The sequence below is a fragment of the Hetaerina americana genome, unplaced genomic scaffold (assembly GCF_022747635.1).
Source record: "Hetaerina americana unplaced genomic scaffold, ioHetAmer1.1.p SCAF_3, whole genome shotgun sequence".
NCBI lineage: Eukaryota > Metazoa > Arthropoda > Insecta > Odonata > Calopterygidae > Hetaerina > Hetaerina americana.
The window spans coordinates 108488818-108515068 of NW_027286874.1; the positions used below are offsets into that span (position 1 = coordinate 108488818).

The 26251-nt window shown below is 38.3% G+C and overlaps 1 protein-coding gene across 1 annotated transcript in view; it reads right to left on the bottom strand.

Moving 5' to 3' along the window:
* Window positions 1-391: 391 nt before the first annotated feature.
* The window catches only part of Ctr9 (RNA polymerase-associated protein Ctr9), a 46633-nt gene continuing 20773 nt past the window's right edge, over window positions 392-26251 (bottom strand). Inside the window, exons 8-23 of the mRNA XM_071587954.1 lie at window positions 25742-25873; window positions 25427-25605; window positions 21631-21839; window positions 20425-20606; window positions 17871-18051; window positions 14073-14221; window positions 13706-13822; window positions 12360-12505; window positions 11909-12116; window positions 10112-10263; window positions 9037-9147; window positions 7791-7959; window positions 4972-5075; window positions 4288-4812; window positions 4009-4097; window positions 392-1717 (exon numbers count right to left, since the gene is read on the bottom strand). Coding sequence (XP_071444055.1) covers window positions 1695-1717; window positions 4009-4097; window positions 4288-4812; window positions 4972-5075; window positions 7791-7959; window positions 9037-9147; window positions 10112-10263; window positions 11909-12116; window positions 12360-12505; window positions 13706-13822; window positions 14073-14221; window positions 17871-18051; window positions 20425-20606; window positions 21631-21839; window positions 25427-25605; window positions 25742-25873 — 2676 coding nt within the window. The 3' untranslated portion in view covers window positions 392-1694. The remainder of the gene's footprint in view (window positions 1718-4008; window positions 4098-4287; window positions 4813-4971; window positions 5076-7790; window positions 7960-9036; window positions 9148-10111; window positions 10264-11908; window positions 12117-12359; window positions 12506-13705; window positions 13823-14072; window positions 14222-17870; window positions 18052-20424; window positions 20607-21630; window positions 21840-25426; window positions 25606-25741; window positions 25874-26251) is intronic.

Below are 26251 nucleotides of genomic sequence, written 5' to 3' on the forward strand. Positions count from 1 at the left end.
GCAGGGGCATTGGGGACATCCATAACTTACCCTGAAAGCTGCTACAAGGGTGTATGGCAGTGGGTGATACATCACAAGCCATTAGAATAATTGCTGAAATGCGATTAATTGCATTCAGTAAATTAGTGTTGTTGCAAATTATGTTTCTTACAGCTCGCATCTCAAATTACATTACCGGAAAAGGATTCCTTTTATGAATTTCTTCTTCCAAGTAAATTTCCCTCAATTAATTTCTCACGCTGGTATTGCCAACCAATGTAATATTTTGGGGCCAGGACTATTTCCATCAGTCCCAGCATTAAACCTGAAAGGATTTTTACTTGAGTAAACTTCATGCTTCCAAGAGCTTCATTGAAATAAGATAGTGATGCAATACATGTATATCCTTGTACAAGCAATGCTAGTTGTGAATAGATTGAACAGCAACCTGGCCAGACCCCAAAGCACTTATGAAAACGAAGGCCGCAGTCAATCACCTGACAATTAAACAAGCACTCACCCAACATTAAATTACGTCGGTTGGCTCGTTTATCCCAATGGACTTTTCGGAAAAACACACCAGCACTAGCATAGTCTTTCTACAAAAAAATTATTATTCATCCATTAAAATAATTATACTTTACAGAGAATTCACCAATGTCAATAAAACATTCAGGGAGCAAATTAATAAAGATACAACAAAATTGAAATTGCATGGTTGTGAACATAACCACGTGGTGCCTAGCATGTATTACACTGAATAATTAATTTTTTTAAAGTCATCACCACATATATGCAGGTCACATGTAATAAATATCTAACTTTGAACAATTTGAACTTCGAGTTTACATTATATCAGAAATCATTCACCATAAATTTTGTACAATCAATAATAATGCATGCAATGATAGCCATCAACCTATAATGAGGATTAGGAATGTCTTTTTTTCTGGGTGATATTTTATCATCTTCTATCATACGTAACATAAGACTGGCTGTGAGGCCCTCGGAAGGGAACTAGCTAGGTAAGTGACAAGAGACGCCTCTCAAGGAGAGTTACCAGTCCACGAGTCGAGACGCTCACCGAATATCACTCTCTTCGTCAATAGCCCAAATTGAGTGAGTCCAATTACCTCGGCGAGCAATGGTCACAATGGCCCATGGAGAAGACTACTGTCAAGAAACCCTACACTGCTCCTAAATTTGCAGCATCAGTCAACTTCCTTCTGATTCATTCGTCATCCTAAGAAACACGTCAATTAACAAGAGAAAAAAAAATGTTTGCCAATCAGATGCAAGGACGCATTTAGGAGCAATATTTATGATTTGATTGTACAGAAGAATTTTACAAAGACGCCTTTAAAAACTGTACTCTCAATAAAACTTCATTCGATATTGGGTCAACGAAACTGAGACTCGAAATTAACACAAGCACTACGAGCAAATAAATCCATTCATGTTGAACACATTCAAATAAGGGCACACACATCAATGAATCAGCAAACATTGAACATTAAATAATCAATTCAACAAATTGATCTAAATTGAAGAGATTAAAAGAATTAAACATTTTACTTTGCTGGAAACAAAACTTCTTCACCATTTTCAAGTGGTAGAGGTCTCTTGAAAGATGATTAAAAACCTCCACCTGCATTTATGGAGTGGTTCATGCCACAAGGAAGAAGCATATCACAAAGAACGTGGCAGACACACGTTTAATCACTGTCACTTGCAGCATCTGGAATTTCAAAAAAAAAAAATACTACATTATTACCATGTAAATATGATTGCTTAGAAAAATAACACCTTTTAAATGTGCAATAATATTCAAGCTTAAAAAATACGAATTTTTATTAAAAGGATTTGTTTTTTTGTTCAAGTTACAATATCTGTTACCACACGGAATTAATCTGAAATGCCTCCATTGCCGTACACATGCATCATACCTAATTCCTTACAAATCATACCTGAAGTGGTACTATCATTTTTGTCAAAGTCTCCCCAGACTTAGGCATGAATACCTTTCCCATTAACCACATGGCTATCGAGCATGCATAGGTGTCCCATGCCAACCGTGGGGCTAATGTTCCTGTAAAAAACCACATTGCTGGCAAACCACTAAGGATTTTGTTCGGCACTCCACATTTGTACAGCCTAACTTGGTTTATACCCAAGTGCTCAGCATGAAAATCAATGCAGAAATGTCTCTCCCTTTCCGATAGTGATCTTGTATTTCATAGCTGATAATCCATCAAAAAAGAGGAGGAAGGATGGCCATCACCAATATTGAAATTTTAGTAATGAATGAATTTCCTTTGCCACTACCAGAACTACAGGAATGAAGTTGAATGCTGGTTAGAACATTGCAACTTCAAAAATTATGGTTACTTCCAGCATGAATATGCTTAACTTCTTAATAAGTTATAATGTACTTTAAAAAAGTACAAATCCTTAAAAATTAAGAACAATTTTTTGCTGTGGTCTCTAGTAAATTACCATCAACTTTTCAAAGTTGCAATAGCCTGCAACAGCCTAATTTCAAGACTGCTGGACTTACTCTCTTGGGTAGCCCTCCGCCACGATTAATTGGGGATTCAGACAATGCTGAGGCTATCGAACTGGCTTCCCACCCAGAGGGCCAAGGTTCGAATCCTGGTGGCATCGAATATTTTTCCGTGGGGTCACGACCCTTACTCCAGGTGCTTTGTGGAAGGCACTTTGCATGAGTACACCGTCCGTTGAACAGGACGTTAAGCTGCGAAACCCTTGGCACCTTTCGTTAAGAATAGGCTGATGCCGACGCCGGGTTTCTCTCCACCCTTCATCCTTTCCCGTCCATCCCTAATGACGCAAATGACCTTAGCTATCGGTTGCCTCCCATAAAAACTACAACTATTACAATCGATTGCATAAAAGTATCAGCATTTGCATGTAATTACATGGCCATGCTGCAGTTCTTTTAACTGAAATCTTCAAATTTTTTTAGATTTTGTCTGGGTAGAAATTCCTTTACCAACATTTCCTTGCATTGATTCTATACTTCAAAAAGTGATCACTTTATTACATGAGATGTTTGTGAAGCTTTATGACTTTTTCTCTGGCTGCTAGAGTGCTTAATTGAGCTCCTTTACGTCTCAAACATTTAAGGATTATCTTTGTTATTCAGACACTTTTATCCTTATTCTAATTTCAGCACTTAGGACTGATCGACACATCACAAATTTTCACAACAGAGAAAGCATGAGGACTCAATTCATCCATTTGTATAGTACCTAGGTGAATATCTACTTTCCAAGAACGTTGGAGGAATAATCAGTTTCCCTACCTGATCTTTAAATTGTGTGAAAATAAAAATTCAATTACAGTACACCATCTGTAAAAAATGACATCAATCAATGCTTCCTCTCAAGTTTGTTCTTAAAGTAAAAGCTAGTCCTCTTTCCGCAATTCTCTCCTTACCTCTTCCTTCACAAACAACCTGGTCTTAATTCCTTACTCGAAGCACAATGACAATGTGAAAACATCATGAAAACATCACGAGACTCAATGAAAAATGATGTGCTTGGTGTAACTACATAAGAGATTATGTACTCTTAAGTTATGCTACCCACATTAAGGTGGCAAGTTGTTGTAGAAGGCCAACCCTGGTTTACCTGTTTTATTGGTTAATACGTTTAGAATTCTAGGTGCATTCCGAGGGCTCAAAATAGTCCACTGAAGTGAAAAGGGCACCGAATAAGTTTGTTTTTGGAGCAGGATCTCAAGAAACAGTGACCATTAATTCCCAGAATCTATTTAAAACAGGAAAACTGTGAAAAGCCAGTTTGTATTCAGTGGGTCCCATTATGAAGGGCACATCCAAGCAAAGTTAGCTAACCTTAGCTTAGTTAGTTTAGTTAGCTTAGCGGCCATTGCTCTTAAATTTGCTAGCTTAGTTAGTTAGTTAGCTTAGGCTGTTAATGCTCTTAAATTTGTCAGGAGGGCATATTGGGAATGGACACAGGGCAATGAATTGAGAAGGAAAATCACCTGAATTGCCTCCTTTGCGGTCAGGACTGGAATTCCTTGAACCTTCATCACTTCCCGAGACTGACTTCCTAGAGACTGGTGAACCAGACCTAAGATTTTCAAAGAAAAACAGCCATGGATCACAAAAAAGACCTTTTCACTATCACATACGTATTCACAGCCAGAACCATTCACTCAAGATATGAGGAAGACACATTCAACTGTTAACTCATGAAATAGAATTCATTCATTCCTTAGAATCATCCACACATTCCTGCTGTGGCTACATTCAGCTCTCACCTTGACCTCCCCCCTCCATCAGGTGACCCACTGCGCTGCGATCCAGCCGGTGATCCACTCTTGGAGCGTGAACGAGACCTACTCTTCGACCTGGAGCCACTCCTTGACCGTGACCCACTCTTTGACCTTGACCTACTCCTTGATGGGGATCTTGACATACTCTTCGACCTTGAACGAGATCTTGATTGACTCCTTGATTGACTTCTTGATCTTGAGCGACTCTTTGATCTTGAACGACTCTTAGATCTTGACCTGGATCTTGAAGGTGACCTTGACTGACTCCTAGATCTAGATCTTGACCTTGACCTGGATGGACTCTTAGACCTTGACCCTGAACGAGACCTGCTTCGTGACCTAGACCTTCCCTTTGAGCTATTCCTTGCCTCCGAGCCCGAACGAGACCTTGAACGAGAACCACTCTTTGACCTTGACCGTGAGCTTGACCTGGACCTGGCAGACCCACTCTCAGAATCGGACGCAATGCGTCTCCTCTTCCCCTTGCGGCCACGATCACTCCCACTCTCACTAGAATGAAAAATGGACCTTGAGTAAGAAACACATTCGAACAAAAATCAATCAAAAATTTCTTTTCCTAGAACAGGCAAGTTTGATGTACAATTGCTGTGCAATATTAGAAGATTTTTTTCATAATTAAGCACTATTAAGCATAAGAAATGCACTCACGGACTGGCAATTTTAAGTTGTCCTCCATCAGAATCAGACTCACTGGTTGAAATTGTTTCCTTAGAAACAATTTTGAGCTTCTGTTTTCCAGAGAGATTGGGACTCTGTTGGGAAGAAAATAAGCAGTACATTTAGCACACTGGATTAGGAGTGGTGAAATATTAACAAACAATAAAAGGGGGATGCAAATCACACTTAATTTCTAGAAGAGAAATTGATCTCAGTCACAGATCTGTGTCTATAAAAATGACAATTGAGTTAGACCTTTTCCTTTTAATATTTTTGAAGATAAATGTTTTCTTTGGACAAAAAAAAAACAAATCATAAGAATTATGGACAATCAAACCATATTTGAAATTGGTATCAAATTGAGCCAAAAATGAATAAAATTTAGTCATTTTTTTTTACTTTCTCAAAGAGAAGAAACACAATGATGAAAATTTCAAGTGAACTCCTCAACACTTTTGTAATGATTGTGGAAAATACCAATCACAAGTTGGCGCCTGCTGAACATCAAAAATTGTTTACATTCAACGGGGATGTTGCTACCCAAGGGGGCAGATGTCGCATACGCAAGACAGTGCCTGAGCAAGAAGGGAGGGTGAAAGCAATGCCACAAAGTATGAAATTCAACCCGTTGGTACCTCTTGGAGTGGGACACCAGTTCCTTCACTTGGAAGCTGGACCAGGAAGGTATGACCTTTGTGTGGCATTAGCAGTCCCTCTTACAACATAGGTCACAAGTAATGCAGTACCGTGGTTTCGCTTGAAAAATGTTTGACCCATAGTCAAGAGAGGAGCATTTTGGCTTCACTGGACATTTACAATTTTTACATGAAACTCTGCCATTAATATTAACAGGGATGTTGCGTAGGAGATATGCTACGCCATGGCAATGGTTAATAATGCACACACTGAAAAAATGAAAGGTCACCTCGCATCGCAACGTTTTGTTGGACTTTAACTTTAATTATTTAATGTCTACGTTTCTTAGGAAAAGGATCATAAAAAACCATTTATTACTTCCCTTGCCTGAGCTGCAACTGCAGCTATAAATGCATGGATATGCTCTGTTCTCCCAGTCCTCTCTCCTTAACCCTGCTAAATTTTACCTGGTTTTCTTGTAAATGGATCATTAAGGACCCCATTACTTCACCCATATGCAGGCATGTACGTGTATAGAGGGGGTGTTTGAAAAGTGATGGTAAATACCATAAGGGGTGGTAGATTTCACAATTTGAATCACTTGGATATAACCTTAAACTTCTTAGTTTTTCTGAGTTTTGGCTATGCAAAACATGAATCAAATACATCTCTTAGCAACAACAAAAACGCTTCTTTGTTTCCATAAAAATTAATTAGATTCAACTTTGATTCCCATTAAGTCATTAATCTTCAATAAACTATCATTTTTTGATAGGAATGAACCAAATATTTTTAAATTAAACCTGGAATTCCTTTGACCATTGATCTTTGACTTCTTCATATCTTTATAATTTTTAGAGATATGAAAACATCTGAAACAAACAAAACTGAAACTCAAACAAACAAAATTGAAAGAAAACTGAATTTATTTTGCAATAATACCACTTGCATTGATGTAACTGCCATAGTTAATGATAAAAATTGTTTTGGTGATTTTTATTATCGCTCCTTCCAACTCCGCCTGGTTTGTACTAGCACACACAGGTGATTATTTTGGAAGCTCAAATTTGACACTATTCTGTTTGCCAGAATTAATTTAAGATGAATTATTAAATAAGTGAAAAATATTTAAATGGAATATTGTTTTCAATGGAATTTTTCACATTTATATAAATTTTTTTAATACAAAAATAGGATGTTTACATTTTTAATTTTACGATTTATAATAACAACTCCAAGGTTTAGCGGTCAAGTAAAGCATTTACTGTAATCGTACTCTAATCGTTTGACTTTATGGCATGCATTATTTATTCGGCATTGAAAATTGCCCATTGCGGCATTGGATTTGCACATTTAACTCAAAATTTCACCATTATTTTCATTTTTTATTTGAAAAAAAAAACCATCGATCTTAAAAAGTGGATGCAATGCAATTAAGTCATTTTACTTTGTGAGGAGCGCATCCACAATAACGAAGCAAAACAACAAAACAATGGCACACAAAATTAGTCATTAATGAGTATAAACAAATAATGGGACTGCAAATTTGACATAATTATTACACTAAAAATCAAAAATAATTATTCGCCTCTGAGAATGATCCCAAGAGGAAGGACTTCATCTCTGGGAGATTTTTCACGTGAGAAGCCTTTGCAGAGTACTCAGTACATAAGCGTGCAATCTCTCTCTCGCGGTAACCCATACACCGACGGTATTTCCCAACAAATTAGACAAGAAAATGAAAAGTGTACGTTCCACAAACACGGTGAATTCGACAAGTTCAACTTCTTAAAATGTTAACAAAAACATTATTTTCAAGTTGCAATTCACAATCTTATTTCATTAATAATGTTGATTAGAAATGAGTGACCGCACAACTTTTCAACCTCAACATAGGACTGAGATTTGGGGCAAAACAGGGAGCCAATGTCGATGAAATCAGCAAATGAATCAATTACTATTTCAGTTGTTGCAAAATACCTAACATTAGGCTTGTTCCTGTCTAGATTAATATGCCAAACTGCGATGAAATTGCAGATATCTCTGTTCTCTCTAGGTCCAAATTGACACCCTTTTATTTAAGACCATTTTTAACAGCTAAAATTATGATAAACAGCACATGGCAAAGGGTGCACACAGCAGGGCATAAATGAGGAACGGTGTTTGTTTGTTACCTTGCGACCACTGGAGGCGGCGGCTGCCGCACCCCCCCTCCCCTTCCGGCCGCCCACCTTCCGTCCCCCCCTACCCTCCTCACTCTTGCGCCCACGGCCCCCGCCCGCCTTCTTGCGACTCGGAGCCTCGCCTTTGCTCTTCTTCTTCCGACGGCCTTCTCCCTCCGACCTGAATCAAAATCAATCGCTTATTTGCATGACATCCAACTACCTTCATGCAATCTCTCTCCTTCAGTGACAAATAAAATATTGTATTCCAGCATGTTTCCACTTGGACATTGTGGAAGTTTCAATGAGTTAAACTATGCATTCTTAAAATACTTCAGTCAAAAAATTAATCTGTCCAGTGACATTAGCCTCAGCGACTGTTTGAAGTGTCCAGCACCACAGCGCTGTCTGTTGCAATGTCATTTGATATTGAAATGCTTATTGAAAATGAATTGGCAGGCATCATTCGATGACTCCCAAAAGTTTGGGCATTTGCAGGGAGAAAACGGTAGGTTTGTCACAAATTTGTGCTAAAAAAAAATAGCTAAATGTTTACAATTATTTCTCAAGTTGCCCTCGTGAAAATTAGGCACGTGAAATATTTTAGGTTAACTTTGATTCACTGGAATGCTTCAGCACACAATCATCAGACATTACTTCTTTCATACATGCAGGTATATTGGTGGGCCAGCTTCTACTTGAGCAGATACAGCAACTTATGATATTGGTTATAATGTGTCGGTAAAACCATTACCACCACTTCTTGCATTTTATTATCAAAGCATTTGAAATTATATAAGTTCTCTACAACTTATGTACTTATGACTAGCGTAATATGGATGACTATTTATGAAATAACCCAAATGGTAACCCAAAGATAGTAGGGTACTAATATATTCAATTTTCATAACTTCACCTTTGAAATAAATATTCTTAGATTATTTTGCGGGCATCAGGACTTCCAATAAAATAAATCATATCAATAAATGATTCAAAAGAATTAAAATGGTCTGTTTATGACTCTTAAAATAAGGGAATACATCAAGGGAGGAAGCCTTACATGTAACCTTAAAGGAAGAGGACAAAAACGTGGTCACAAATACCAAAATGAGTGAACTGATGAAAACAGGGATGAGCTGCGGACATGACATAATTGATGGCATGTTTCTCCCAATATCATCATCACAATTGGATTTTTCTGTGACTGTGACGAATGAACAGATGGGAGATGCTCATTGCATTGGCGGTCAGTACATACCCTGATGCTTCCTTCTTCCGCTTTTTCTTTGCCCCTCTCGGAGCACCACCTTCCCCATCACCATCTCCCCTGGGCCGGTCACCACTGTCACCCGAGTCATCCGACAAATACCTTCAGGGAGGTGAGGGAGAGAAAAGTGAAGGAATCTTTAGAGATGGGACCAGATCACAGGCATCCCCTCAGCCAATCAATCCCCCACGAGTCCTACCCCTCCACAAATATGTGATTTTAACAATTGGAATGTCAAAAAATTCTCCCGCTCAAGGTTTCCCAAACTATCACCAGCAAAACTTCTTCTGGACATCCAAAATAAAAAAGAGATAATAAGTCTATATTAAAAGTGTTTGTAATTTTTCACAGACTTGTGTGGAAAATTACAAACACTTTTAATATATGGATATCAAACAAATTCCACAAAAAGTGAAGCCCAAAAGGGTAAAGTATAGAGACAATATGTATTTACTTGTATACTCAATCTTACAGCGAAAGTCACTGACAGTTCATTTAATTTGCCAAACTTTTCAACTCTTACACGAGTCAATGGATTGAACTTCATACAGGGTACGGCAACATAATTTCCTTTTTTGAAAGCACGTTGCATTTGAGAAAAGGAAGTTATGTTGCCACACCCTTTATTTTGTCAATTTAACCACCTCGTTAACCCTTATCTTGAAAATGGTTCCATTTGTTTAATTGTGCAGGTTATCAGCTGGTCTACACAAAAGCTCAATGAAGGATAGTTTGAAAGATTGAGACATTTTGGGCTTTTATTTCTGCATTCTTGCTATAAACTATATTTGAGATTTTACTCATACGAATTTAATGTGAAATTCTTTTGGAATGATTCTTTATAAAATATCCACTTTGATAATTTACACCTTCAAAAGATATAGGAAGTCTGCGATGTGTAAGAAGGTGGGAAGGGTTTGGAGGGTTCCCTGAATGCTTTCACCAGAGAAAATGCAACCAATATCTTTCCTGGTCCCCAAGAAAGGTGAGCTCGTGCAATGACCTCCTGTCAGCCGCCAAACCAAGCACCAATAGCATGCAGAGGGTGATTTCAACCCCTTCATACCTCTCATCCTTGCGCTTCCCTTTGGGGCCACCTTTCTTCTTCTCCGAGGGCATTTCGCCAAACAGTAGCGCCCCTTTGGTCTTTTCCTTGTACTCTCGCCTCTTCACCAGCAACTGCTCTGCCTCTGCTCGCCGCTGCTCTTCCAGCCGTTTCTGGAACAAAATGACAGTGAAGAACAAACTGCACGCAAACGTATTGTTTCAGCAGGAGCCACGTCAGATTTGAGGGACGAACTGTGCTTTGGCAATGATAACAAAGCCTATTTGGCGAACTTGAGTCATGAATTTCGGTCACCTCTCTCAAGGTGGAGGTCTGACCAGAGATGCAAATCACCCCTCCATTCAATGCTCCATAATTTGGACATGGATTAACAGTATTAGTGCCGAAACACCATAGTTCCGACAGAATCAAGCTCACAAAATGAGTGTTTCATTCTGCTCAAACAAGAGGAAAAACATGAATGCACATGAAGCTAGTTTCCATGAAATTATGTACTAGTGAACGGTTTTAATATGACTAGCAAATTGAATAATTGCAACTTTTACTTCTGTAGATAAATTTGTGAAAATACAGTGAAGCGCTTGAAATGGAGAAATGTATACCCAGTAAACTTCCTCAACACAATGCATGAGCTAATTGATGCACCATGAAGCACGGATAACCGATACATATACGCAGAAAATATGGTTGTGATATTAATGGAAAAAAATATATATACACTTACATAAGAAGACTCCCATTTCATTCCTTGTAATTAATAAGTTTTTTAAGCAGCGGAAAGAACAATTATTTTCTGTTTTTCAGTAGTGTGTATGAGGGTGGAATTATTATAGATTTACAAGAACGTAAAACTATCCGAGCATAGAACGCATTTTCCTCTGAATGTACCAAAACGTATTTTCCGTGGAAAGCTAAACCAATCACACAACCAGATAGGAAAAAATAAAATGACTGGCAAAGGACAAAATATTGACAGAAGATCGCTGACACGGATTCATGTTTCCCAGATGATACACTGATTAAAACAATGCAGTGTAAATACTTAATGACTTATTTGCTGCAAATTATGACTGCATAATTGCTCACTCCTTAAAGGAGAATATGGAACTCTAAGAATTAATGAATGCAAGAGAAACAATGATGGGAAAGCTCGGAGTGAACAAAAATGTTTCTTAAAAAAATAAAATCTGCTGTGGAAAATCAAATATTCCTAATACGGACACGCATGAGTTGCTTGCATTATTGCGCAAACTTATTTTCGATAAGAAACTGAACACACAAAAATATAATTATTTTGCATTCATGGTGGTTTTGTTGAAACATTCCAACTACCGACTGATCAACACAATCCACTGATAATAATATTAAATCCTTCATATGCCATCGAGATGATATTACCTGAGAAATTCAATTTCTGAGCAGAATTAAATGCATTAAGTGAGAAAACACTACTGTGGCCAAAATATTTTTTCTCCAGGGTTACATTCAGCATATGATCTTAATTACTCTAAAGGATATCTAAACAAGCATTAATTGAACTAGAGTGGTCCCACCTATTACCATACATGATGCTTGTCATTGCTGCTGTCACGATTGTGCTAATGAAAAAGGGTTAGTTATTCTAGTCAATCACCACCAGCCAATGTCCCTTTAACTTCTAATTGTGATCTTAATTTGTTTAATTTTAGGTCCAGATAGACTCAAGCCCAAGGTGAGGGGGTGGACTGGCAAAGTTTGGAGGACAGGAGAGAGAGAGATTGTGATGGCGTGGCGATTGGGAGATTGAGAGGCTTGTACCTGTTCTTCAAGTTGCCTGAGACGGAAAGCCTCCCGCTCCTCCTCTTGCTTCTTGCGCAGTTGTTTCTCCTCCTCGTCCAGTCTCCTCGCACGCCCAACGTGGTGCTCTGCCTGGATGAGTAAGTCAGAGCACTGGCGAGCTTCCAATGCGGCCACTGCCAGGTCATACTTCATTTTGTCTCCATGGAGAGAAAGGTGCTGGAAATATCTGGGAATGGATGAAATTCCTTCGTTATCCCCAAGGACTTAAAACATTATAAGACACTAACAACCAATTAACTTATCAAAATCGCAAAGCACCTAAAATACCTTTATAATTTCAACTCGGCTTTATTACGTGGTGCTTGAAATTCAGGTGACACACACACACACACACACACAGATATGAATATTTTTCATCAATGACATTAAATCATTTAAAAAGAATTTTTCTAATGAAGAAATTACCCACCTTCGAGAGAGGCCAAGCTCGTGGACAGCTCGAAGCACTGTGTCCAATGTAGACTTCTCATCCTTCAGAAACTGAGTTGCAAGGCGCTGAAGAACTAGGGCAATGTTGTACAAAATAACAGTGTCTTGAGGAGCAACTCTCCTTGCCTTGAATGGACGGCGAATGAAAAAAATTCATTTAATTTACAGTGGCAATGCATGTGCACATAAATGTTCACAAGCTGTGCGATTCACCCTTGCAAATTTTTTTCAAATAAGAGCCTAAAACATTTAGTTAAATAGCAGGGTAAATCTAGCGGGTATTAAATAATAGCCATGGTGTGTGTCATTCACCACTGTACAAAGAGGGAAAGTGAAGAAAGGTAATTTTGGGGGAATTAATATGTACTGGGGAACCGCACTTGACATGTGTAATTCATTCTGGAGTCTTTTTTATAATGTGAAACACTCGAAACTTTAAGTAAACTTTGCTCGATAAATAATACACATCTCCCCAGAAAGTAGACAATACTTCTCATGTGGAATGGACAGTTATAGCTCCACTCAAGCTGTTTAATTTTTTGGGAGCCAAATCTTCCTGGGAAATCATAACCAGCACAGGGAAAGGAACTGGCCCCCCTACCCTGATGTGTGAATTTCATACGCTGCATAGGGCTTAATAATGGGTGAACTCTACCATCACCTACCAAACTGACCTTTGGAATGATTACTCTATGGTTTTTTAGTAAATAAATTAACAAAAATAAATATAACAAATAAAAATGTAGCTATGACTGCATAGTTGACAGATGATTCACGTTAGGACAATGCATACGCACTATGTTAGCATACATGGGGTCAATAAATTGGTATACAAGCTAAAAACAATCGATATGAATGATTACCACAAATAAAATAATCATGGAATAAAAATTTCAGAGGTTGGGCAAAGCAGAAATTAACTCCAATTATTTACATACTCTTCCTTCATCACTCAAAACACTGATTTAATCTCAGCATTATTTCTCCTGTTATACATTCAAAAAACATATTCAGAGGGCATTTAAGAACAAGAAAAATTTTGCTTGTGATTTTTTTCAAAAATAAGTAAACAGCCATGATTTGAAATTTCAATCTGAATTATTATATAACTACCCAGCAATTCATTTTGTAGCAGTATTTAACATCATTACTGTTCATTGAGAACTTACAAATGTTTATGATGGCAATCATTTAAGAAATCAAATCCAAATGAACTCTGTAGAAGATTTATATGACTGGGAAAAATAAACAAAATAGGAGCCCAAACTTGATTGATAAAACGTCACAATATATGTAGGTGAAGAACTAAATATTTAGATATCTAACCTTAAGCAATGTCAATTTCGCTTCCTTCAGCTTTCCAGCCTTGAAATATGCACGAGCTATGTATTGTAAAACTTCCACATGATGATACTTGTAGAACTTTCTCAGGCAGTTTTCATACTATAAAATTAAATAACAGTAGCAGTCAGGCAATTAGTCCCAAAAAGCGAAATACAACTTGAAAACTTTAAAAAAATTCATCTGATTCTCGTAACTATTGAAAATTGTTCCAAAATTAATATTCATATACTTCTAGTTCTTGAATTATTTACAATTCCTTAATAATAATAATAATAATAATAATAATAATACAAAACCAGCCACATCAGTAACATAATTGCATAATTGATTACGCTATAATTCCACTTACCATCTGAATTGCACTCACGTACTGCCGTTGCTCCACGTAAACATGAGCAATATTTAGCCACACATCACAAAAGTCTGCCGTGGCCTCACGGACCTGTGCGAAAATGTCTCGAGCCTCATTGATGCATCCTTTATGCGCCAGAACAGCTCCTTCAAATGAATAGTCACACCATTAGCACAATGAATTAGTTATACCATGTCATCCCATGTAAATCTTAATAATGCAATGGAGGCAGGTAAAGGAAAATCAATTTGGCATGCCACATGGAACCTTGCATGGGGGCAAGCTAGTCAGATGCTATAGTCAATTCTCACCAGAACAGAAAAATATCACTTAGAGAGAAAGACTTTGACCACCAATCGTAAAAATAGAGAGGAGGGAGGAAAGAAGTTGTGCGAGGGAGAGAGTGAGAAAGTAAGCTAAGAAACATTCCTGATGTGGCATTGCAAGAGGAGAGAACATCCCTCCTGTCACCTATCCGTCTCTCTTGAGAACCTTCATGACAGGTTGCCAAAAACAGCACCGTATTAGCCAAAATTTGCCAAAACCCCCCCAAAATTGCAATCAGTGCAGTCAAGCCATAGTTAAGTAATTTCACAGATGAAGGAAACAGAGCTCAAACAATTACGCAGTGGCTGGCTAGTGTCAGGGCTGACAAAGACACGAAGATGCTCTCCTTAAATCTTGACGTAATGATGACGGCACAAATCAGCGCAATGCAAAGGGGCACTTTAGTGTTGTTTTGTGTATCCATTGTGCAGTGTATTCGCACCATGACACGAAGGAATCACATGCCTGAATGTGAGAAGAGCAGCGGTTCCTTAAATAATCAAGTCCACTTCGCAGTCACATCAATAACACCAGGGCCTGATTGATACGAGGGTAGGCTGAAAGCAAATGCACACGTGCTTGGAGACCACAAACAAAATGACCTTAAGAAGCACTCCTGGTGGCATGTGGAAGTAGCATTCCCCCTCGACACGCACAAGCAGGTTTGAGGTCGTTACAATCATCCAGTGTGCTTTAAGAAGCAGAAGTATAGAGACAGGTCTCAAAGCAAGATTGCCATATACCTTTGCCCTGTAGTGCAATTTCCCATTTCTCCAAGGACTTTGAAAACTTTTAGTTTTTCACTTTCCATAAAACATGAACAATTTGCATCAATTCATTTTAGGAACTAGAAGCTAATGATCACAGAGCAATTCCGCAGTTGTCATTGCAGCCACTGAAAAATGCACAGGGCAAACAAAGAGGCAGGTAGGTATCGATGAAAGGGTGTCAGTGAGTGCTAGCATGTGGCTGATGTCCTTGAACGGCAATCAAACCAGCCGAAGACTCTCCTGCTGGATCTCACGCTGTGCTACGTATAAGGGCCAGTGAGGAAGGGGAGTGTTCATCCCATGTACGGCGAAAGTGAGGGACTCTTGTCAGAGATTCGCCCTCTTTTACGGTGATGATTTATGAGGAAGAAGGTGAATGGGTTTATATAATCAGTTTCTCTATTGCTTCTACTGCCTCTTCAAGGTCAAGGGAACGACTAAGTTTGCGAACTTTGTGACTTCATTGACATATTATGCTAAAAATGCTGTGATGACCACCAACCTAAGGAGCAGTTTTGCCCAAAAACCATTCCTGCTTGTTTTTCAACTTATTCCCAGGATGCTGTGGTATTTTTTTTTATTTCAATTGGATGGAGTAACTAACAATAAATATATGAAATTATATTTTTGCTGCACTGGTGTCCAGAAACATCAGAAGCAAAATCGCATATTTTTCGACAGAGGCCACTTATGCAACTGTGGATTTACGTAAGTTGAGCCTTGGGTAACTTTTTAGCTGCATCTACACTGCACGTCACACCAAAAATATTCTTAATCAAATCTATTTTCTTGAGAGAAAAGAAGAGTATCAAACCCAAATGAAGTTTGACTATTCACTTTCTTATCCAAAAATTTGTATTGAAATTGATGAGTTTAAAGGCTAGTGTTGATTGTCATCTTAATTGTATTCTCTTCCATCAAATACAAAAAAGGTTGTAAATGTTCACAACCTTGCCCTAGATTTTTTTTTTGCACTTACTACAACTTTACTCTTAACATTTCTACTTTACTCATCTAGCATTTGAGGATGTCTTCCGTGATTTCACAGTGTCTCCTGAGGTATGAAAACTTATGTATTATTCCAATTTTTCTCTCCAGGGCATCATATGGAATGATGTTCTGGAATCTGCATGCATGTTGCACAAAGTTTTCTTGATTCAAAAAAAGTATTACACACAGACTTGGTGCTTCTTATAGGACACCATGTAGGCCCTTATTCAAAATATTAAATGTTGTTACCAACCCATCGATATATACATATATTTGCCATGTCTGCTTTGTCAAAAATAATATCCATCTCCTTCAAAATAATAGGGATATTCACTTATATTCAACAAGAAATCATTACCATATCCACACAAGTTGCCATAACTTCCAGCCCCCTTCACCACTTCCCCTAGTAAATCAACCTCTCTCTGATGGTGTGTATCCTGATGCTCTAAAGGTGCCCAAGGTAGTCCCAGTTTCACAAAATATGACAAAAACACCTTGAGTATTTACAGGCTAATATCAATTATTCCTGAGTTTGCAAAAATGCTTGAGTTGTCTATTGTCCAAGGCTTGTTAAATACCTTGAAAGCAACAACCTTTTATCTGAGTTTCAATCTGGATTTCAAAGAGGAAGGTCAACCAAACAAGCTCTCTTCAATACATTTAGTTATATTACAAATGAAATAAACTTGCAAAACAAAGTAATGGGAATCTACTTTGACTTGAACAAACCTTTTGATATGGTAGATCATGAAGTACTACGGACAAAACGTGAGGTGCTTGGCATAAGAGGAGTTGCTCCGAGTTGGCTAAATACATACTTATCCAACCACCGACAATAGAAGGTTGTCTTCTACCAAGATGGGAATATTTTTCTCCCATCTCCACTCCGGATGACCAAAAGAGTACATCGAGGGTCTGTGCTAGGCCTGATACTTCTTAAAATATTTAACAATGATCTACCCATAAATTTAATGGTTAACTGCGATAAATATGCCATGTAAGCTGCTTATGTGAACATCCTGAAATCTTGTAATTCTTTGAATAAGTAAATGGATTCTGGTGAACTGGGGATGAAGGCCATGCATGTATGACTGGTGTAACAGTTATGACATGGTCCTTAACAATGGTAAAACACAAATGATGCTTGATGGTTTCAGGAATAACACTATGGAATCGATTCATATTGGAAATGAAAAAATGGTAACTTCCTTTAATTGAAAGGATTTCATCTAAATGGTAGGTGGCAATACACCTTTTCACTAGGGTCACAATATTTGGAGTCTTAGTACAACCAAATCGTGGAATGTGAAGGCAATCGGAGATTACTGTGCTGAGTACAACTGAAGCAAACAAAAAGGTAAAAATCAACAAAGATCTAGTGTTTCCAGGAGGTAACTACTTTTTATCCTGGAAATAAAATTAATGTTATTTGGTGAATATCACTTCAAACAATAAACATAATTTAATCAGTTTATATGGTTAATCTGCAGGTGATAACTTTGAAGGGTTAACCAATCCAAATGTTATTAACTGGATAACACTTATTTACTTCAATGACGGCTAAAAACTACCTATCCTATTCTAAATTATACTTATTGTAGTAGTTCAAAGCCATTTCAAATAGTTTAAACTCCAGATTTCATTTTCGCGTAATCTCACTCCACAATGGTCAAGGACTTCCCTTGATTTGGCAAACATCACTAACCAATTCCATTGGCAGCCCATATGTTGCGAGGATCATTGCGCAGGACCTGTTTGTAGTGCGTCAGCGCTCTGTCCTGGTGGCGCTTCTCCTTTTCCTTGTCTCGAGTCGGTTGATGCAATGTCTGCAGCCACACGTTCCCCAATGCAATCAAGGAGTACGCATCCGATGACGTGTCCGTGTTCTGTGGAATTCAACGGGACAATTTTGAACATGTGGACACGCCAAAGAGAGCTGATAAATTATTAATCAAGTAACGTGAATAAATATTCCTCAATATTTTCCCAAAACCTTTCCATTAGTGATTGGGCAAAATTTAATCTTAGCACATTTGAAGCCTAATGTAGCATAATACATGGGATGAGGCTTAATTTTGTGGAATCATTTCGTTATGCAGAAACAAAATAACTTCTTGGTCAGAGCAGTCAACTATTAAAACCAGTCGGTGCCATAATAAAAAGTGTGAATATTTTTCAAAAGTTGTTTTGCTTCCATAATGTTAAGCTGGATTTACAATGATGTGATTCGATCTGCCCTTGCAAGAGATTATTTACTGCGTGAGTAATGGAAGGAATCCTGTCTATCCCCCAATCCCTTTCCTCCATCTCCTCTCAACCCCTCCCTCACCCCACCTGGTTGAATGGATGAAACCTGCTCTTCCTATTGGAAAGGTCTAACCACTAACTTCCAAATTTTCCCTTCATGAAAGAGTTTCATCATACAATGTTGCAACAAATACCAGCATTTTATACACCTTGATATTCTATTCATAAACATTAAAACAAATGTTCTGGTGCAATCTATGTTAATGAAAATGAATATTCAAATTATGAGTTCAATGTAAAATTTCAAAATAAATACCATGTTTGTCCACACAGAAAAAACACCCTGGATTCCAGCTAGCCTCTCGAAAATTGCCAATATATTTTGCAAAAAAGTAAATTTTCAAGATATTGAGCAGATGCATATATGAACAACATATAATACTTAATGCATTGCATTTTTTTTCACAGCAATGTGACAGCAAGAAGTGGTAATTATGAGTAAACAGAAATGTCTTAACATGGATTTAATTTCCACACCCTCATTCATTGCTGCAATCACCCAAACCTGTAGGAGTCAGCAAATTATGTAGGCCAATTCACTTCCTGTAATATTGCGATGGAACACCCTAGGGATATGTGATATTTTCAATACAAATTGTGATGAAAAACATTAGCTTTTATTCAGCCAAATATGGTGTATGAGCTACTGGTTCCACAAATTCCAAAGAAACTGCGGGAGATGCCGCAACAGTAACTTTTAACGGAGTCATCCGCTAATGTGCATTTCAATGCAACAATTTCAGAGCGTAAAAATCATTCGCCTTGACTGGGACTCGAACCCAGATCCCTCAATATCCAATATCAATAAGAAATTGTTGCATTGAAATGCACATTAGCGGATGACTCCGTTAAAAGTTACTGTTGCGGCATCTCCCGCAGTTTCTTTGGAATTTGTCAAAGTATTAACACCATAAGTGTTTAAAGTTGGCTTTAACCTCGTGGACAGTGGCGCCTCGCGCACGACTACGAATGCATGTGACATTGTATGTATGTACGGTAATTCGTCACAAAATCTAGTTCCTTTAAAAGCCCCAAAATTTCAGAGTTTAAGAGGACGCCTCGGTAGCTTAAGTGGCTAAAGCACTCGACCGGATATTGAGGGATCTGGGTTCGTGTCCCAGTCAAGGCGAATGATTTTTACACTCTGAAATTGTTGCATTGAAATGCACATTAGCGGATGACTCCGTTAAAAGTTACTATTGCGGCATCTCCCGCAGTTTCTTTGGAATTTGTCAAAGGGAAAACACCATACGTGTTTAAAGTTGGCTTTAACCTCGTGGACAGTGGCGCCTCGCGCACGACTACGAATGCATGTGACATTGTATGTACGGTATTTCGTCATAACATCTAGTTCCTTTAAAAGCCCCAAAATTTCAGAGTTTAAGAGGACGCCTCGGTAGCTTAAGTTGCTAAAGCACTCGACCGGATATTGAGGGATCTGGGTTCGAGTCCCAGTCAAGGCGAATGATTTTTACGCTCTGAAATTGTTGCATTGAAATGCACATTAGCGGATGACTCCGTTAAAAGTTACTGTTGCGGCATCTCCCGCAGTTTCTTTGGAATTTGTCAAAGGGAAAACACCATGCGTGTTTAAAGTTGGCTTTAACCTCGTGGACAGTGGCACCTCGCGCACGACTACGAATGCATGTGACATTGTATGTACGGTATTTTGTCATAACATCTAGTTCCTTTAAAAGCCCTAAAATTTCAGAGTTTAAGAGGACGCCTCGGTAGCTTAAGTGGCTAAAGCACTCGACCGGATATTGAGGGATCTGGGTTCGAGTCCCAGTCAAGGCGAATGATTTTTACGCTCTGAAATTGTTGCATTGTACTGGTTCCACTCTGGGGAACTCTTTCATGAGTTAACTACACTGCACTTCCAAGTGACAACAGTTTTCATTTGGAATGGCAGTGTTACCTCCTCTCCTCATTAAAAAAAGATATACTAAAACCTTAAGGATTCGCTCATATTTCTTCTGGCCAGGCCCCCATTCAGTCTGAGCAAAATGGAGATTGCCAATCAGAGACCATGCATCAGGATGTTCGTTGTTGAATCGCAGAGCATCCTTGAACCAATCCGATGCATCATATATGTTACCCTTATCTCGGGCAATGCAACCCAGCCGGAGGTAGCCTGTAAAGACAAAAATAGAATGATGTAATAAAGAAATGCATGTTTGGTCACTTTCTTTCAGCATTTTGTACAGGAGGAATTACATCTATGAATCGATCTCTCTAAGCATCTCAATGAATACCATGTTAAATAATGCATTAAATCAGTATGTGAACGGTGGGACATGTTTTCCATTCCATTAATCTTTACATCAAACAATGAAATTTTATTCAAGTATATCTCAGAATGTGCATCCCACAATGTGGGTCGCGGTAGTCCAGGGATAGAGCATTGGACTACTGACCAGAAGGCTTGGTTCGATTCCCAGGCAAGCCTCTCTGGGCACCCTCAGCTCCATCCAAGCTGTGTGATTTTTTGGGTATCTGCTCTTCCTAGGAACTATAACTGGCAGAGGGAAAGGAACTGGCCCCCCTACTCTGATATGTGAATTTTGCATGCATTCGAGCTTAGTGGTACTAGGTGAACTCTACCATCACCTACCAAACCGTCCTTCGGGTTGATTACTGTGTTTATGGTTTTACATACCAGAATAAATATTTTCAACTTTACATTTTCAATCATAATAAGCCATTCTCATCAAATGTATCATAAATTCTCTCTATTCTAATATATTCTATTCTAATTGTAAACAATTTATTCATATCAGGGAGTGCTTCTTTAACTCATTTAAAATTGAGAAAAGCTTTTTTAACACGAGAGCAGTTTTACTATGGTAAAGCTAATGGAGAGAGAACTTATGAATTCATCGACTTAATTGGGCAAGCTTGAGATTTATAGTCCCTTCTCCCACCTAACCCTTAGACATTAGATTGAAGACAATTAGGTGCACCCAAGCCCTAGGCGGACAAAAATCTACCCAGGAAGGAATCGAACCCACGAGCTATTTTGTGCATAGTTTTAAAATTGACCCCAAAGAAAATCTACAAGAAGAAAGCCATAAGAGAATAAAATCACATCACCAAATCTGCATAAACCATTGAAACCAGGATGAATTAAACATTTTTAACTATTAGAAAAAACTCACAGTCAACATAATTTGGATGCTCCTTGAGGACATCTTTATACAATCTTTCAGCACGGTCAAAGTGACACAGGGCCTCTGACACTCTGGCCAGGTTGTACGTAACAGTCACAGCAATGGCATTGTAGTACTGAGGATCCTGCTCGGCTTCTTTGCGGCAGCATGCCATGGAATCCTCAAAGTACTTCTTTGACTCCTCCAGGTTGCCCATCCTTCAAGAGAGCACACAGTGAAATCTAAACTAACCTCCATGAATTTGAGGAGCAGTACAAAAACACATTACACAAGTCTCAGGGTAATGCATCCTTTACTCATGAGTAACTCAATTAAAATAGCAGATGGTCTACAAATGCACCCAGGAGGAGTGCTCACCCAGATCTATGGAGAGCACTCTGCTTGCCATCCATCTGGTGCAACACGTACTAGCCCCGTGCCGAGTGTTTAATAGACCTTCTATGTACAATTTGGGACTAGGCAGTTCAGTGAGTAGAGCGCTGGACTACTGACAAGAGGGCCCTGTTTTCATTTTCAAGTGATGCCCCTGAGTACTCAGTCCCCCACCCAAGCTGTGTGATTCTCAGGGTACCAGATCTTCCAGGGAAACCATAGCTGGTGCAGAGCAAGGATCTGGCCTCCCTACCCTGATATGTGAAATTCACACACGCCATTGCTATATCACATAACTATTTCACAGTTATACCTGACGATGTATAACTGAAGCAGCACTTTAATTATAAACTCGAAGGTGTGAGAAGCTTGGCTATTAATAATTTCGAAGAGGATCAGCCAAAATTCTAAAGACACAGATGATAGAGAAAAGAATGACTGATACCACTAAAACACAGAAAAAAAGAGAAAATATGATACCGTTTGCACATACATAACATCAAGCATGGAATTATATAATACAAGATTATGAGCATTTCCAGAAAGACTAATGATTTGAAATGCCTAGAACATATTATTTCAAAAGATCAAGTTCTAGGGATCACATGAAGTTTGCCTAGAATAAATTTACAACAAAGATACTTCAACACATGTACATAATAATAATTTAAAAAACTAGTAAGTAAAGAATCAAATTATAATAGATAGGTCAAGTCTTATATTAAATGTTGAATCCCACAAAGAAAATTAGGGCAAGGTGAGATACATTTCTGTAACTTAAAATACAAATCGGGAAGATTTTGTGTGACTTCATCACTAAGCTAGTGACTTTTCCAAAACTTTCCTAAAATCTATAACCATTATTTATCAACTAATATGCAAGAGAAAGAGACCATGGGCAATCAATCACACATTTACTAAGTAAGAAAATGCGAATAAAGTAACGGAATCCTTATGACAACTTCGGTGTTATATATTCAATGACAAATACAAGTGATATATAAGTTTATTCATTGCATATGTTCTTACGCATGATTGGAAAAAATCAATTTAGTTCATGTGAATCAAAGCAGTGATAACTTTTAATGGGAACACACCATTGTACCAATCTCTAAATCTTATTGCAAATGGGCCGTGGGACTAGTAAATTAGAAACCAAAGAACATAAGTGGAATTAAGGCATTTTTAAAAGTTGCTGGGATTATTAAATAACAATTATTAGAAATAATGAGAAAAAAGGGCATTCAACATGTGGTTTGACGGTTGCTCTTATGTGGAGAGACCACTTTCAGGAAAACTTGAGCTCACATTTGAGACTTCCGATGTGATCTTAAAGGAGCAGTTTCCATGTCCATTTTAACCCTGTGTTATTAGATCTTCCATGGGTCCTTAAAATAATCACTCAATCAGTCAATGGCAAGAGAGTATTAATTATAAATATTACGAATTCCACTTAATAATATTTTACATTTCCAATTTTTACTTGCGATGTGGGGATTGTATGATGGGCATCTTCACTTGTTTGCCTCCACCTACACATCCTCATTCCTCAATTGTCTGCCTGTCAATGTAATCTTCGTCATTCTCCTCCAACACCGTGCTTAAAAGGCTTAAGTCTATTCTTCACCCTGTCCACTCTTCTAATGATCTCTGATCCATAGAGTGCCATGCTCCATTAGTGCAAACATTTCAACTAACTGCATCCATGATTGCAACCTACCATCTACATCACTGATGTAGACAACCTGAAGATGTTTTAACTTATATGGCCACCACTGACATATTTCTGGAGTGACATGGATGAAATTCAGGTGAAATAAACGTAACACATTAAAATGCAACAATTTCAGAGCGTAAAAATCATTCGCCTTGACTGGGATTCGAACCCAGATCCCTCAATATCCGGTCGAGTGCTTTAGCCACTTAAGCTACCAAAATTTCAGAGTTTAAGAGGCCGCCTCGGTAGCTTAAGTGGCTAAAGCACTCGACCGGATATTGAGGGATCTGGGTTCGAATCCCAGTCAAGGCGAATGATTTTTACGCTCTGAAATTGTTGCATTGCAATGCACATTAGTGGATGACTCCGTTAAAAGTTACTGTTGCGGCATCTCCCACAGTTTCTTTGGAATTTGTAACACATTAAGTTTACGATTGAACATCCAATTAACTTCTTTCAATATAAGTAGAGCAAATAAAAAATTCTTTATAGCATAGATCTCATAGTGATGCACAAAGCTCATTCAATAATAGAAGGGTAAAGAGAAGTCTTTAAATGAGGTCCTATTTAAATATTAACAAACAAAGAAAAGGTTATGGGAGCTTCCTCATCAGTGAGAAGACTATAGTAATGAATCTATGGAATAGATTTGGTTTGGCAGAGGCAAAGGTGGTTCCGACACCAATGAGTCTTGTACAGGAGAGAGAGAGAGAGAGAGAGGGAGGGAGAGAGTTACCAAAGGAAAAGAAACTGGAAAGCACTGAAGATGGATTGATGGAACCCAAGAAATGAATCTTGTGTATTCAGGAAGGGTGGGTGGGCTGAGATCTTACGGGCTGCATACATTCAACTAGGCAGGAGGGACCATACATCAACACAAGCGGACAAATGTTCAAGCTTGGGAAGAGCACTGTTTTCTAGTCAAGTAGAAATCAGTGTTTAGTGCCACCATCATTGGGCAGAAGTGGAATGAGTAAATGAGACCCTTGCCTGCCCAGAGATCACCTCTGAAGGTGTTAAGGTGTTTTATGGAGAATATGGGGAGAGCCAAGGGGAAGCAATGATCATCAATGAAAAATACCAAGGGCATGTCAATGTGGCTTCCAGGAAAAAATGAAGTCCTCGGACGAAGTGTATGGCATCACCATCATTTGTGAAAACTGGTTGTCTGCAATGTGAGTAAACTAACTGCCGAAGCAAGGCCACGGTGGCTGATACCCTTACCTAACCAATATCAACAATTTTGCTCGAGCCTATGAGAACTACAACTGGACTGCAATAATGTGCTATTGAATACATGGATTCTACAATTAAGCGTCAGTGACCAACAGCTTGTTTTAATTGGAAACGGTTTTATTATTGACATAAAAACATCTCAGTGCAGTTGCTGTGAAATATGCTAAAAGAAACTGAGATCACTAAATAACTGAATCCCTGGTGTGAATTTAACATAATGGTAGCAATAAGAATGGGGGTAAGCGAGAGTGGATGCTGGGAAGGACCTTGAATTTCACTATGAAGAGATTCATAATTCAACCATCCAACTTCTTATTCCTGTTGATTTTTATTTACTCATGTTTAACGACCACCAAAGTGCTAGCAACATCTAGCCTTGCATCCCCCCCCCCATTATTATTGGCATGAAAAAGTCAGATTTTACCTGTCTTTGGACTTAAATGAGGCATTGATACACACCTGAAGTGCAAGGCGCCCACATTGTTCAGGATCTCAGGAGGTATTTCAGCATGAACCTTTTCACGGAGAATGCGAGTGGCCGTAGCATATGCTTGGAGAGAACCACTAACATCTGCTTGCTCCAAGATTTGAGCAAGTTCAATCCAAGCTTCAACATCCTCTGGGAACTGCTCTGTGACCTAATTTGATTTTTGATAGGGGAAAGAAACAAATCTGAGGTCAAGAAATAAGACGATACCAAAAAGATTGGCAAAAATATAAAAAGGAACATACACATAAGTAGGGAAAAAATTCTTTTGAAAAAATATTACATACTTTTCGAAGATGACTCTTGGCAATATCTCTCTTGGACTGTGAATTGGAGTTGGCATACAAAGAACCCAAAATCTTCATTGTTTCATAATTGCCAGGTTGGGCTTTCAGCACTTTTTCAAAACACTGGGCTGCCTAAAGGAGAGAAATAAAGTGGGATTATTGCACATATATACTGATGCCTACCACAAACAAAATATCATAAATCATAACCATTGTGTAAAATCATAATTATAATACTAAAATGGGAATATGCAATTAAATAACGGTAGGTGCTAACATCATTTGCTATTCAACTCATACTTAGTTTGCAAGGTATGATTCAGATGCACAACACTACATTACAGCAAGGGACAATTTAAGTACAGCGCTACCACATTACATTAAGCAGGAACCATCAACTGGACCTTTTATTTACAAGCTGAAAATTTTAGTAATTGGGAGGACTGCATATTATATATAGTCATTAAAGCAAAAGTTTGCATCAATGGTAATACAATCACCACCATCACT